Raw genomic sequence first — 15,139 nt, 5'->3', positions numbered from 1 at the left:
CCCCTTTGGACACAACCCAATCAGCAATGTCTCACCATATGTTTTGTCTTTGCTAAATGATTAGAAACACTCCAAATTCCGTTTCACTTACACTTACATCATTAGAAGTGTGATGTAAAAAGTGGAGGCAAGACAGTTTAAATGAAAAACTCATGGCACCAAAATATGCTATGAAGCATTTTTAATTTTCCTCTCAGCTCATTTGATTATACACTTAACAGAAACGCCATCCTCATCCCTCCCTCAAGGTCAGTGCATTTTCAAAAAGGAAGATGAAACGCGGAGCGAGCCGCGGGCCACCCTGATAGTGCAATCCCTCTGAATTTGCAAGTATGGATGACGGCCAGTGTTTGCACGGCAAAACTAAGACGTGTGGGTTTAAATGATGAATGGGTCTGCAGCTCCTGGATGAGCAAAATAAAACAGAACCACTTAGCTCGTGTCACAGCTGTACTACAGATCCTGCTGGTTGGGTGACTCTCTCCTCTGTGTGGGATTTGTCTGAGTACAAATTATATGCGTCGTCTTGTTAGTGTGAAGAAGGTCCTACAGTGAGCTCATTGCACATTGTGCAAACTGAATTAATAAGTATTGATTTTGCTTGTTAATCAGGAGCAAACTGTGTGCAGTGAGTTAACTAACCATAATGGTCTTGTCCTCACAATGATGACTTCTTCCTCTTTCTCCAGGGTGAGGGCTCCAACTTCCTCCAGCTGGGATCCTCCATCGAGCAGCAGATCAATGGCATGTTCAAGGTGATGGAGGAGTATAACTGGGACAGTTTTGTGGTCATAACCAGCCTTTACCCGGGTTATGAAACCTACGTGGATTACGTCAAGTCCTTCACCGACACCAGCTACTTCATATGGGATCTGCAGGATGTGCTGACTTTTGACATGTCCGCCGACAGCATGAACGACATCCGAGCGCGGAGGCTGCTCCAGCAGATTGACGCCCAGGTGCTGCTGGTCTACTGCTCCCACGAAGAGGCCCAGTACCTGTTTTCCCTGGCAGCCGAGGCCGGACTGGTGGGGCCGGGCTACATCTGGATTATCCCCAGCCTGGCTGTGGGAAACCCAGACAACCCTCCGCCTGACAGCTTCCCCGTGGGACTCATCAGCATCATCACTGACCGGTGGAAGATGAGCCTGAGGAAAAGGGTGCGGGATGGCGTGGCCATCGTTGTGAAAGGTGTGCAGAGTTTTCGGAAACAAAGAGGCTTCATTCCTGAGGGCCACAGTGACTGTCACAACCCCGTCAAGCCATCACCTAATAATGACACTCTGTTCAGGTAAGCTACAAAGTTGCCTTCACTGGTCAGTTTCTTCTAAGCAGAATGTTTTGATCAAGAAACATCCCTATACTTCATCAGTTTAATTTGGTGTTTCCGGGAGCAGCAATTTGGACATTTTTCAGTCAATTACACTTAAGAACTTCATGCTTCTCAAAGAGCACCATTGCTTTGTTGATTAAAACACACTGTAGGTACATTATGAACAGTACCACAAAGCATGATGCTTAAATCTCATATTAAAAAGCGGTGCTCATAGATGACGGTGAGATTAAATGTGGGGGCTCTTCCCTTGGAATCTTTTAAGTGGCTTCACGTTAATGGAGGCAATTGTGAACATGAGATATGAACTGTGTGCTTTACGGCATCCCCTTTGTTGTGTTTAATTGTACGCCAGACGCTAAGGATAGTGCTTTAATTTTAAATTGAGCCCCTGAGTGCTGAAAATGCACTCTACAAAGCGCCAGCTGCTACTCCAGCTGCGCAGGATGAGCCAAAACAACAATAGGACAACTTCAAGACTAACACTTAAACATGCTAAATACATTCATTTGTCTTCTTTCGTGCCAGGCCCGTAGCCCTAAACAGGAAAATAGGACTAAGGTAACTGGATCAAAAAACAACTGGCTTGCTTGGTTTAGGTTAAAACCAGTAGTGTGTTAGAAGGAAATTTGCCATCTGGCACTGGAGGAACTTTTTTTGCTTGTTTTATCGCCAATTAATTTTTTTTTTGCAATAATAATAGTAACCTTGTTTAAAGAAAAAAAGTTGTTTCGTTGACAGGTATCACACGGCGACTTACATCGGCAGCACGGAAGAGGTCATTTATTTATTCATGACTTCCCATCTGTTTGGTGCTGTGGAGCACATTATACTCTCCCAAACTGTGTCCACCACCACTCTCCTCATCTCCTCAGCACTCTCCTACACCACTTGGAGACTGCGGGGTAATTTAACAGAGGGGGTAAGAGGGGGTGTTGGTGACGACGGGTAGGGGCGGGGTTTCTCATAATTTAAAATCATGCCCAAAAGAGCAATCTGACGCCATCTGTGCTGTGGAGCAAATCCTATTTTGTTGGAAAAATGTTTTAATCAGCAAAGGGAAGAGCCAAAAAAAAAAAAAAAAAAAAAAAATGCTCAGGCAACGGCTTTTGGTTCATGTAAGCCAAGGTCAGTCAGAGAGATTGGCAGTGTGCTCTGTGTAATGTTGGTTGTAGATGCTCACCAAGGCGCGGCAAACACGACATGAGCATCACCACCCAGACACTCGCTTTATAAAACATCACTGTCCCTTTCTGATGTCAGAAGTAATTTTTCTTTCAGCGCCTTGAGGGAGAAAAGCCTTCCTTTTGTATAGCAAACCGTCCATAAAAAGAAATGTTGGACATAATCTCAGGCTTTGATACCGTACGAACCCCTCTATTTAGAATTTCTGAACCCAGCAGGCACGATTTGAGCAGCAGGAGCAACGTGAAGGTCGGCGAGACAGAACAAAGCACTTTCAATTAGCTTTATAGTCAGTCATCTCTTCGCTTTCCAGCCAGATCAAGCATGAACAACCCCCTTGCTTCTCAGATCTGTCCACACCCGATTAGGGATTCATTTCAAACGAGCGTAATGAGTCAGCTCACCTGTTAATGGGATTATCGCGTGTTACCAGATAAACCAGGCTTTTCACACAGATCAAGTGAAGGCTATTGTCCTCTCAGCAGGCTTTCATCACCTCTGCTGGGGTGGCGGGTGAGGTGAGAGAGCAGCGCCACAGGTCTAATATACAGAAGATGCGAGTGATGAAACAATGGAGTCAGTTGTGTCAGTCAGGGGGCTGTCATGACACCTTGTGAAGCAATGTGTTGCAAAGGAAAGTTTGGTGACAGGGCTTTCATGACATTATAAAACAAGTTTAATTAAGTAGTTTAATGATCCCAGAGCAAAATGTATGCTTTTTCAATCAATCACTGAGCTATTAATTAACTGTATTATTGTCTCCATTGTCACAATTAACATTTATAAGAGTAAATAACGATAATGAATCAGGAAATACGGCAATTTATCACCTTCTGTCAATCACAACTTTTGTCACTGTCTAATAAGTTTTATCCAAAAGTTTACCGTCTCATCGTTTTTATTGCTGCAAAATAGAATCATAAAAAACCTGTCATTAATGATGCCTCCACTTGATAAACTAAACTGTCTACATGACATTCTTATTTACAAATCCCCTGTTCAGCCAAAGCACATATGTTTGATTTAAACATGGATGGTGGTTTTTTGATTTCTTTGTTTGATGCCTCCATCTGTTTTGTCAGCTACTGGATACTATTCAAAATTGCACTTTATATAATAAAAGATTGGTGCTTCATTTCCATGTATCGATGTACACTGATCAGCCACAACATTAAAACCACTGACAGGAGAAGTGAATAACACTGACCATCCTGTGACAATGTAACATTCTGCTGGGAAATTTCTGGACCTGGCATTCATGTGGATTTTATTTAGACATGTAGCACCCACCTAGACCAGACCAGACACCCCCACCCCATAGCGATGACACTTCTTGATGGCAGCAGCCATCCCCAGCAGGATGCAGCCTGACACAGACACACACACAAAAACGGTTTGGGAACAACTCAGAAAACATGAAAAACAGCACAAGGTGTTGACCTGGCCTCCAAATTCACTAGATCCCAAACTGCACTCGAACAAGCCTGATCCACAGAGGCCACTCCCCTCAACTCCCCTGTCGTTAGACCCCGCTAACAACATTGTGTTCCCAGACACCACAGGACACCCTCAGAAGGCCCATGTCCATTCTCTGATGAGTCACAACTGTTTTGGAGGCACAAGGGAGACCTACACAATATTAGGAAGGTGGTCATAATTTTATTCCTGATCGTGTAATACTGCAAAACTGTATTTTTAAACCAAGTGACTTATAGTATATACCATATACATTATAGTTCACACCATATCCTACGTCACGATTGTGACTACCACAGGGTTCTATTTGGATTCTCTTTTGGTTTCACCTTGCCTCTTTTTTTTTTTTTTTTTTTTTTAAGAAAAGGTCGCTTTACCAAACTTGAGGGTAAGCAGAGTGTACATTACCTCTTGTAAATTAAGATTCATCTCATGAATTACTTGACAGCAGGCCAAAATGAAACTATTTGCCCTCTCTTACACTCTTACACCTCTCCACTTGGGAGTTCTCCTGGCAAACTGTGATGGGTATTATTCTGTGGTTTTGGACATTACACAAATGCTCTACATCCAGCATACAGCACAGACAGCCATTTGATTAGTGGAAACTCACTGATCATCCATCTCTTTATGTGTCTCTCTACAGGCACATGCTGAATGTTACATGGGAACACAATGACTTCTCCTTCAACAGTAATGGATACCTGGTGAATCCAGCCATGATAATAATCACTTTGGACAGAGAGAGACAGTGGGACAAGGTAAGCGTTTCGTAAGATAATGGTAGACGTTTCACTTCACACAGCATTATCTTGTGCGTTTCATAAGATAATGGTAGACGTTTCACTTCACGGGACATTATCTTTGTGCAAGTACTTCTTAACTGTATTTGTGTAATCATTCATGAATGCATATTACAAACGAGAGAATAGAAGAGTTGTTCTGCCGTTCATTGTGTCTTCCCCTGATGTCTTTCTCTGCGCGCCAACAGAGGAGTGATTTCATACATCACTGGTCTCTTTGTAAAGACTAGTTAGAGGAGTCAGAGCTCCACTGATACCAATGAACCACTTAATGAGGGATCATCTCCTAATCACACACACAGTACTACATTTCACACACACACACAGCTCTCCCACTCCTACCCTCTAACTCTTGAGAAGAAAATTAAAAGGATACCCACACAGTCAGGTGACTCTGCCTCATTGACTTGTTTGGAGACTGAGACATTCATTTAACCACAGGGGGTGAATGTGATGTGGACACCAGACAGCAGGGAGATCGCTTTTTCCACCGGTTGAATACAGAGTGCTTAGTTAAACATCACGCTCCGAGTGAACAGCTGCAGGCATTTCTGTGCTAATTATGTGGTACTGCTATTTTTAGCTGCAATGACCTAATAATTCCCAATATGTTATCAAGAATCTGAGCAAATGAGAAACTGCAGCAGCATAGGAAGCAAACGAACACATTGGAAGCTGTAGTACGTATGAATTAATTCTACAGCCTGGTCCGCTGATATTTTTCTGGCATGAACAGGAGACTTTACAGCTCACATTACCATCACAATATATACACACAGTCCATGCTTTAGTAAATCATCAGTAGCCTAAAGCCTGGGCTGCGTGTATAAATTGGGAAGAACCCACCAGGATATCACCCATATGTTTGCTGAAGAGTGGCTTTGAAGCTCAGTGTGGTGTTTCTGGCGGTCGCCATCTTGGCAGTGCCTAACTCCACAGTTTATGCCTCTGTGGGACATAGATGGCATAACCTACGCACGTAGCCTATGCCTGTGTAAGCCATTTGTACTTGCACGCTTGCCACCCAAAACGCTATTCGGCGCAGTGCCTTTTTTACCAGCCGGATTCATTTTTGTTTCCACTTCCTGATTCACTTTCAACAGTAATGACTGAAACTGAAACAAAATTTCGCCAAAGACCAGTCATACAACCATTTGTATCGCCGAACCTCCACAGTGTGTTCTATCTTTATTAATCCAAAACAATTAATTAGAAAATTGCGGCGATGGAGAAGCAGCTGGATATACTAAGGCGGAAATACACTATTACCAAGCGGACCAATCACATCTCTTGCGGCCTGTGTAGCTGTAAGGCTTAGGGTCTGGGCTGTCGCCACAGCTACAGCATCAAATTGACGCAGAAGCATAAACTGCGCATAACTCCCAGCTAATTCAAAAATTATCAAAGAGGTGAATAATACTGTTGTTTGTATCAGTCGGTAAACACGTTACTTCCTCCTGTAAAGTTTGGCATTTTTATGGACATCTATGAGCCAACCTCAAGTGGCCATTCGAGGAACTACACTTGACCACATTTGACGTCAGTTTTGATTCCTGAAGATTGCTTCTTGTCCAAAAAGTCCAAAGACATTAGAATGATGCAAGAAAAAGCGGTAATTTTCACGTCTGGAAACTACAAATCGGAGCTTGTTATTGTCAAAGCTGACTTTGTGTCTTATACAAGCAATATTTGGGAAGTTAGGGGCACTGTTATACACTCATCTTGGTGTGTATCTGGAGGAAAAAAAGGAAAACAAAAGATTTTATTATTTTATTTGTGTCTTTGTCCTTCAGAGCGCTTGTTTGAATCATCTGGAGATATGCCAAAAATACCACCTGTGTGGCATCTACAATGGAGATAACCTTAATCAATCAATGAACAAATAAAAAGAATGAACAGGTTGCAGAGTACAGGTAACAAAAGATGATCAACTTCAAACTAAAGCTATCCTTCCTCTTATTCTCCTGACAGCCCCTTTTATTGTCAGACAACAGACAAAAATAGTTGAGTCTTTAATTTTTTTTCTCCGAACCTTGTGTCCTGCTGCTGGATGTTCATGTTGAAGGACATTGTTCTCCGTCTGCAACACTCCCAGTAGATTAGGGAGGGTTTTTAACAATCTTAGTATCCTTGTCCTCTGCACTGTCAAAGACAAACACAGAAGTTGGCTCTGGAAACATCCTACAAACGTAACACCGTCTCCTCCAATTTTATGAAACAAACGGACACTCGTGACTTAAATTAAATCGAAGTCAATAACAGTAACATAAATTGGATATGTCACCGTCCTATGTTTAAAGGTTTACAGATCAGCTGAGGTTAGCTTAAGATTCTTCTTGTTCAGTAAGACAAACTTTCACATAAAGGATAAAACGCTGCAGACAGAGTTCAGACAAATGTGTCCTCTCATTCGCTCAAACTCCTGCGCTCCTCATTTCTGCCATGCTGACCTTTCTATAAACCGTTTTGTGGGGGGTGGGGTATTTTTTCTCACTCCCTCAGAGAACAACATGGTGCTCATTTCACAAAATTTCAGCTAAGAAGCGGGAGTCAATCCATTTTCTGTGCTTAACTTTCTGTTGCCTCTGGCCTCTTTTCTCTGAAAGCTGAAAATCAATTCCACCTTTGGATTACTTTTTCATTGTACATGATGCAAAGTCCGTCACGTCCATACATTGGCCCTAGCCTGACACTATATAAACTCATACCTTACATTGTGTGCCTCCTTTTTTTTTTTTTTTTTTAACTTATTCAACATGTATCCCTACAATGCTCTTATCAAATGCAGTTGCTTTAATTTGCAACATCCCGAGTCATTGTTCAGCTGCCTCAACAGATCTAAAAGTCAAAGTAGCTTGGGAAGATGGAAGGACAACGTGACAAAAGAGTGGAGCGAGAGAGAGAAAAGGCCCCGGAGAAGGACGAGAAGTGTTCCTGTCATTGCCGTTATCTGGCAGGGTGATATACGGGACTGAAAAATTGCCGCTCTCTAGCAGTATATCTGTGATGAACACAAACCCAGAAATTACAGTTTCCCCGGAACCTGGATCAAAACGTTATTGTATTTTCCCTGATGGATTTCCTGTAATGGATACTACCACTAGAGTCACTTTATATTTTATTTTCCAGACAGGCAATTATAGAATTGTGCATCTTATTGCAGCATTCACATATGCTCTATAATAATGTCTTCCACGTCACGTTCTGACTGAGATCACTGATACCAGTTTTTCTGGGAAAACAAAGGCCTGCTTATTGTTTTCCGAGACGAATTCCACGCGGCGTCGTGTTGTTTTTCCATCTCACTATATTTTCCCATAATTTGAAATTCAGACTGACTAAATGCCCACGAGTGAAGCGACAGTTAAACACTCAGCAGGAGTGATCAATACGACTGACAGCAGAGAGGAGTCCGGAGAGAACCCAGATATTTGCACTTTTCCCTCCTGCGTTCAGTGTTTTCATTTCATTGTGACAAGCTGTACCGCTGGTGATGAGATAGGATTGCCCCCCTTCCTGTATAAACAGCAGAGATTATGTGGGAGGAAAAACATTTTGTCCAGACAGACACTATTTTTTATTTATTTATGTTTTTAGCTCTCCAGGAAGTTAGTGATATTCACAGGTGCACAGTCAAGAGAAATAGAACAACTTATCATTTAAATATTAATCAGCTCACATTTGCACCAGCTACCTCACTGTAAAATGGAAGGGAAGGGGGATTATTTCATCCGCACATGGTAAAACCTGCAGAGGAAGGGGAGCAGCTTCCTGTCATACAAGTAGATATAAATTTGAATACTTTATTCAAATGACTGAGGAAAAAGGAAAGCAAATGCAATAAGGGTGTTCTGGTTTTCTTTTGTTCACTTGTGTTCAGTTAACTTATTGTTTTGTGTCACAGTCTATTAATAATTAATAGACCTAAAAGTATTTTATAGTTGATGATTTAATTATTTTTTTTAGCTTGTAAATGGGAATCCCTGTTACTTGTTACTACTCATTACATTCATCAAAATCAAAACTGTGGTTGTTCACAAAGGCACCTCTGCCTAATCACCCTGTGTACATGAAGTTAATGTGATCAAGCGGCCCTGATATTGTTAAAGAAAGGTCACAGATTCAACCCTGGGAAAGGTCATGTTTCCTGAGTAAACTAACTAACTCAATCCTTTGTCTGTTTGCAATGCATTTGCCAAGTTTAATGGCATTTAATAGCCTCGTCTGAACATTAAATTAACAACCGGCGCCCGTCCAAATGGTCCTCTGCGACCGTTATTCCTTTATTTTAGAGTCAGATGGGCCAATTTGTGTAACATGGTACTAAACAGGTCACGGCTTCCTTAAATAAGTGAGCTTGAAATGTTTAATTCTAAGCCTTGATTATGTATTCGGCCGGCTCATGAATGCCCATTTCCCCACAACATCCGATTAAAATAAGCTTATTGGTTATATAGCAGGGGGTGGAATTGCTTTCATTGCATTAGGAGTATAATTGCGCTTTCTATACATCCCCAGTGACCCCAAAATCAATTTCCTCTAAACTGTCCACAAATTAAAACTATGCTCGCGGCACTGAGTCCAGACACGTCACAGCAACAGATACAGTTGGACATATATGTATTTGTTTTTTTATGGCGGTAAACAGTGATCTATAATCCCCTCCTGTTTATTTAGATTTTTTTTACTCTGTGTTGCTGCTCAGCACCATTGTAGCCATCTGGATTTTTCACTGCCTGGTGTTGATTCACTCCTCTCTGGACTCTTTCAGGTGGGGACATATGAGGTGGGGATCCTACAGATGAGATACCCCGTATGGCCGCGATTTGGCTCCTATCTGGAGCCCGTGTCAGATTACAGGCACCTGACTGTGGCCACACTGGAGGAGCGGCCCTTTGTCATCGTGGAGTCAGTGGACCCCATCACTGGCACATGTGTTAGCAACACTGTGCCCTGTCGACGACAGTCTAACAAGACGGAGACGTAAGTTACTTAGGATTTAAATCACATCTGCACTTGTTCTCACCTGAAAACACCAATGCTGCGTTTTAGGTGCTGTCCTAATTCATGTACACAATCTGCAGTTACAAGCCGACAATGAGATGAGTTGCATAACATATGGAATGTAACTATAATACGCTAGAATAATAGATAGGACATACATTGGGTGATTCTGATTGATGTTACGGAGTATTAAACAGCTAAGTTTCATCTTGCACTTTTGGCAAGTTAATTGTGATGTTAACATTAATTAGCTGGAATTAATCTGTCATTTAAAAGTCAGCTAAACTGAAAAGATTACTGCCTGCTGCTGAAAAGACCGCAGAGGCAGAAGGTCTAATAAAACAAATGTTAGTCTAAGATCCTGTCCCTGGAGAGAAAGCCAATCAAAAATTTATCAACCTTGAACTTTATCTATGTCTAAATATGGGTTCAAATGAATGAGGGGCAGCAATTGTTGTTGCTGCACGTATGAGAGAGCCAGTCTTTTACCAAACAATTTAACCCCTACTCTTGATCTGAAAACAAAAAACATTCCAATATGTCAGATTGCAGACTTTTACATTGAAATTAATGTCCATTATATTCAAGCTCTTGCTACACAAGTTCCCAAAACTAACATAAATAAAAAAGAAAAACAGATTGTTGCAGTTAAAAGAAGAGAAGTGAGTGATGAACTGTTAACTGTAGACATATGTCATATCCAAGCATCGACAGTATTTTTAGTAATTACACTCAGTACCAGAAAAGTGAGATAAATGTTTTGCATTGTTACTTTAAGAGAGCATTTAGAGAATCTCTACAGTCCGTCCACTCTTTTACGTATTCTCTGACAATTTAAGACGAACTGTTTGTCGACTATCTTCAGTCAAGTGCACCTTCTAAAGCAAACCCACTTCGTATCTCTTTACAGTCGCACATGCACGCTCACATGTTAACATGCTCAGCTTAATTGATTTTGTATCCAACTGAAGAGTTCCATTAGGTGTGAGATTAAGAGGCTCTTCCCCCTGCCATTAGCGCATGCATGGCTTCTTATCACTCAATGAGGTGAGATAGTCATTAGGCTGCTTGGCCAGAGTGCAATATCCCTGGGATCACCCTGCGACCCAATCAGGGAAATATATGTGCTGCATGGCGAGGTATCAATTAGATGGGACGATTAGGCCATGTCATCAATCCTCAACACCTAGAGACTGATATTGGTGTTCATTAGCGGGGGAGAGAAGCGCTGGCCATTATCCATTACTGACTGTGGCGTTAACGAGATGAAGGGAATGGACGATGAAGTTAAGGTCCCTACTGTGTTGCGGGGTGCTTTAGCGCTTATGCTGACCAAACCGTCAAGTATGCAAAGTTCACAATTCAGGTTGTCTGACAAAGAAACATGTTCCCAGAGCTACATAAAAATTCAAGGCGGAATCAGAGTCAATGAGAGGTTCAGTGAAGCAATCAGAACTTTAAAAGAGAAATATTGTCAGATGAAGACTTAAACCCCGCCTACGTAAAAAGCAATCCTCCAATCTTTCTAATTGACATTTAGTTACTAATGGTTGTTCCAAGCTCTGGTTGTCTAGGTAACCCCCTTGTATATTTCCCACTCCCAGCTGCTCAGAGTGACACAAGCAAACCATAAAAATATTGCTAGTGTATGGTAGTGTATGCTAGCTCTTCCGTTACTACACTGTACATGAAAAGGAAATACCAGTAAACACACTTCTGCTCCATTTGGCTGTGAGGCTCCAAGCCTAACTGCCTGGTGAATCTGGTGGTACAAACTCTGCATTTGTGTTATTTGTCAATGAACTGTATAAGTCCCTCAAATTGGTCATCACCTCAATCGTGTCACCTAAAAGTTGAGATTAGTTCAGCTTCGTAGCTTAGTCCCATCCTGCGAGTACGCTTTAGGCTACAACAGATCTTTGTGTTCATTAAATATTAAGCTGTTTATTTGGTCTTTAAATTGTGAGAAACTGATGAGATATTGTCCTGCTGATTTTTCAGTCAAACAAAGCTAAGGAGCGTGTTACATAATCCTTGATGCAGGCTCATCTTTCTTTATCTGACTCTCTTCCATGGTCTTAGCTTGCCCTGCAGCCCTAAACATGCCCACAGCTCGACCCACATCAGTGCTTTCTAAATGGAGAGCCACTTGTCATGCAGGTTCTCCATTTCAATCCCTCAAACCCCTGGGCCATGCATTCGGCTTGCCAGGCAGACCATCTGTGTGTTTCACTCAAGCGTCCTCGGAGAGGACTGACAAACAGGCAACAGTGTCCGGCTCGGACTTGGCTAAAACAGCCCAAAGCAGTTAACACAGGCTCTTCCCTTTGAGACATGCTTGTTCTCCAGTGGGATAAGAAAAATGTCTTTTTCCTCACCGTCTCTGAACGGCAGGGAGCTGGTTTTCCTTCAGAGCACTCTGTTGAAGATTAATTTGGAGGTAATGCCCTGGTGAAGGGTGGTATTGACCTGAGAAGATAATGTCATCATACATTAGCTGCATTCAATGGGAGTTAGATCATAAGTTGATTTAATTAACGCTGAGACTGACTTTCAGCAGTAGATGAGATCCCTAGAGCTTTGGAGCAAAAGGACCACTACGCAGCACCAGATAGCTGCACTAAGCAGCTTCACACACTGATGGCTTCACAAACTAATGTCTGATGATCTCAGTGACTTTAAATTGTGTCGTGATGTCATTATATTTCAACATGCCCGGATCAATTTCAGTTGGATGCCTTTGTTGTCTCTAATTTTTCCACTCAGTCCCTATCAATCCTAAACTGTCCACTAACAATGAAATGCCACACAAAAAATATATAATAATAATAAATAAAAAAAAAAGAGTAGCTGCTCTGAAACTAGAGTAACCTACTGAACCTGCATGACATATGAAGAAATTCTTTCAAGGCATCCTTTTCTGTCCTTTCTTAAACACGAGTGAGTCTAGTCAAAGTGTGGTCGGGTCACTGATATCGCAGCTCTGCGCAGACTCTGGCTCCAAAGTCACAAGATGGTGCTGCCCGTATCCCTGGGAAAATAGCGTCAGTTTGGCCAATGCAAGGAAGTGGGGACATGACGTCCATATTTATACAGTCTATGGGTTTTACAGTGGGAGTGCTGTCTTTAATTTTCTTGGAACAGAATACAGACATCACCAACTACACAGATGGTGACTGATAATGTGGTGTGCAGTCAGATACACACCAGAGCACCTTCAAAACACTACCCTAAGAATGTCCACACTTCTTTGGGTAATGTCCATACATTATCTCACACACATATTTTACAATGGTTCCCAAAGACCAGTTTTAATAAAACTGCCAGCTGGGTTAAAGCCCAGCCCTGAACGCGGGCAGCTGGTGAGACAGGGGATATTGGGACCACTGTGTTTACTCATGGTCTGCTGTGGCAGGCTCGTTTCCCTCTGAAGTGTTCATTTGTTTCCGTTTGTTGTGGCTCTGTTCTGCCTACTCGCCGCCTCGTCTCATTGCCTCCCTGTCCTGATGTGTGAGTGCAGAGTCCATTAGACTGAAGGTCTGGAGGAGGTTAGGGGTGATGTGTCATTAGTGATCTCTGCATTGCACCCATGGCTCACTAGTTGGCTGCCACATCACCTCACACTGCCCACCTTAACGCGCTATGCGCATTTTGGCTGCACTGAGAGCAAATTAACATTTAATGTTGGACTGATACAAAATGAGACAATTTTCTCATGAAATTCATTTTATATTCTACAAATTCAAAATATATTCTAAAAGCCTACCTGATTTTGAAGTCAGGGCGCATCAGACACTTAAGGATAAACTTAAACGAGGGACGCTTCTTTCTAATCTCAAACATGCATTGTTAATATTAGTGCACTATAGGATATTAAATAATTAATTGTGACCGATCAGGGGGCACTGAATGAAACTCCTCATGTAATCTTACAGGAAAGCAAACGAGCAAAGTAGAGATTATGGAGCAACAACACTCCAGACTGGTAGGTGGTGGGAATGCACCTGCAAACTGGTTTGCCAACTGCCAATCAAACCAATAATAACAAATAACAAAAAGCAGCATTTTTGAGGAGACTCTGTCCATATGTCAGTCTTAATATTTAAAAAATAAATAAATAAAAATGAAATAGGAAATCCACTCAAATAATCATTTGACGTTATTTTCCAGTTCAGATGTTTGAATCAATCCACATAATTATAAACAGGACTATGTTTCAGTGGTATCTACATTCCCTCAAAGGACACACCGTTGCATACATGTTCTTAGCATACACAGAAGAAAAGGGAAATAAGAGCACAGGGTGTTTTTTGCCCTTATTCCTGACCCATATCACTGGCATCAACACAGTAGTGTGAAACTGAAGGACCAATTCATCCCAACATTCCTGTGAATCCTGCTCATAAGTAAGGAGCATTAATTTCAACCTTCTACCATCAGCCTCTTTTGCTTGGTATGCAGAGCCTAAGACTGTCCATTTGGCTTCTGTTGCCTGCTGTCTGAACAACAGTAGAGTATGTAAGAAGGCATGCTGTGTAGTGTTTGTCAGGGTCATACAGACAGCTTGGTCTGTGGTAGGTTATACCCAAGTGTGTTACCTCATTAAAACTGTTGGCATACTGTAGTACACTACATTCAAGCCCGGTTCAAGGGTGGGAGTCTAAAGGAGGAAATAGTTGCTATACACAGCATTTTAACAGCAATACAGCTTTAAAATATAGCAGCAGGTGAATTGTAATAAAATATAAAATCATTGCTGAGTAGAGTGGCAGCCTGCCAACCTCAATGCTACCGTTTATATGCTATTCTACAAGAGAATAGGCTGCAGTTATGTTCTATTAGAGTACGACAGACAGATTATTTACCATTGAACGAGCTGACGAGTGTCTTTATGGGGTGGTTTATGGGGAACATGCTCCTGATCTTACAAACCATGTGAACATATGTAGACTTACAGCTTTTTGATCTTTTGATATTACGTTCATGTAAGAGACGGACAAATGGACAGAGAACCTGAAAACATTGTGCCTCTGAACATGGAAAAACATTTTTACTGTGAAGCACCCCTGTTTTCCTTTGGCAAATTTACTCTGACTCCAGTAAATATTGTCCCATTCCCCAACACAAGCCTACAATAAACAGGGTCAATTGCTAATTACGTACTCCGTTACTCAAAGTCATAAATCCAATAAATGGTTGAAGTTACACTGCACTCATTTAATGAAGAACAGACTTAACCTGATAATGATCTATTGAAAGCCACTCACTACACTTCAAGTAACATTTTAAAAGCTAGGTAACTATGGTCAAGTCTAAATAATCCAGCTAAGAGTTTCAC

The 15,139-nt window shown here is 41.7% G+C and overlaps 1 protein-coding gene across 1 annotated transcript in view; it reads left to right on the top strand.

The window, feature by feature from the left end:
* Positions 1 to 15,139, top strand: part of grin2ca (glutamate receptor, ionotropic, N-methyl D-aspartate 2Ca) — a gene marked incomplete at both ends in the record, with an annotated part of 35,189 nt that overhangs the window by 11,318 nt on the left and 8,732 nt on the right. The window contains 3 exons of the mRNA XM_084569917.1: positions 690 to 1,291; positions 4,641 to 4,755; positions 9,569 to 9,780. Coding sequence (XP_084426043.1) covers positions 690 to 1,291; positions 4,641 to 4,755; positions 9,569 to 9,780 — 929 coding nt within the window. The remainder of the gene's footprint in view (positions 1 to 689; positions 1,292 to 4,640; positions 4,756 to 9,568; positions 9,781 to 15,139) is intronic.

The sequence above is a fragment of the Chelon labrosus genome, assembly GCF_963514085.1.
Source record: "Chelon labrosus genome assembly, chromosome: 21".
In the NCBI taxonomy this organism is placed as follows: domain Eukaryota; kingdom Metazoa; phylum Chordata; class Actinopteri; order Mugiliformes; family Mugilidae; genus Chelon; species Chelon labrosus.
The sequence above is the reverse complement of the archived record's forward strand: the minus strand, read 5'-3'. Positions and strand labels throughout refer to the sequence as shown.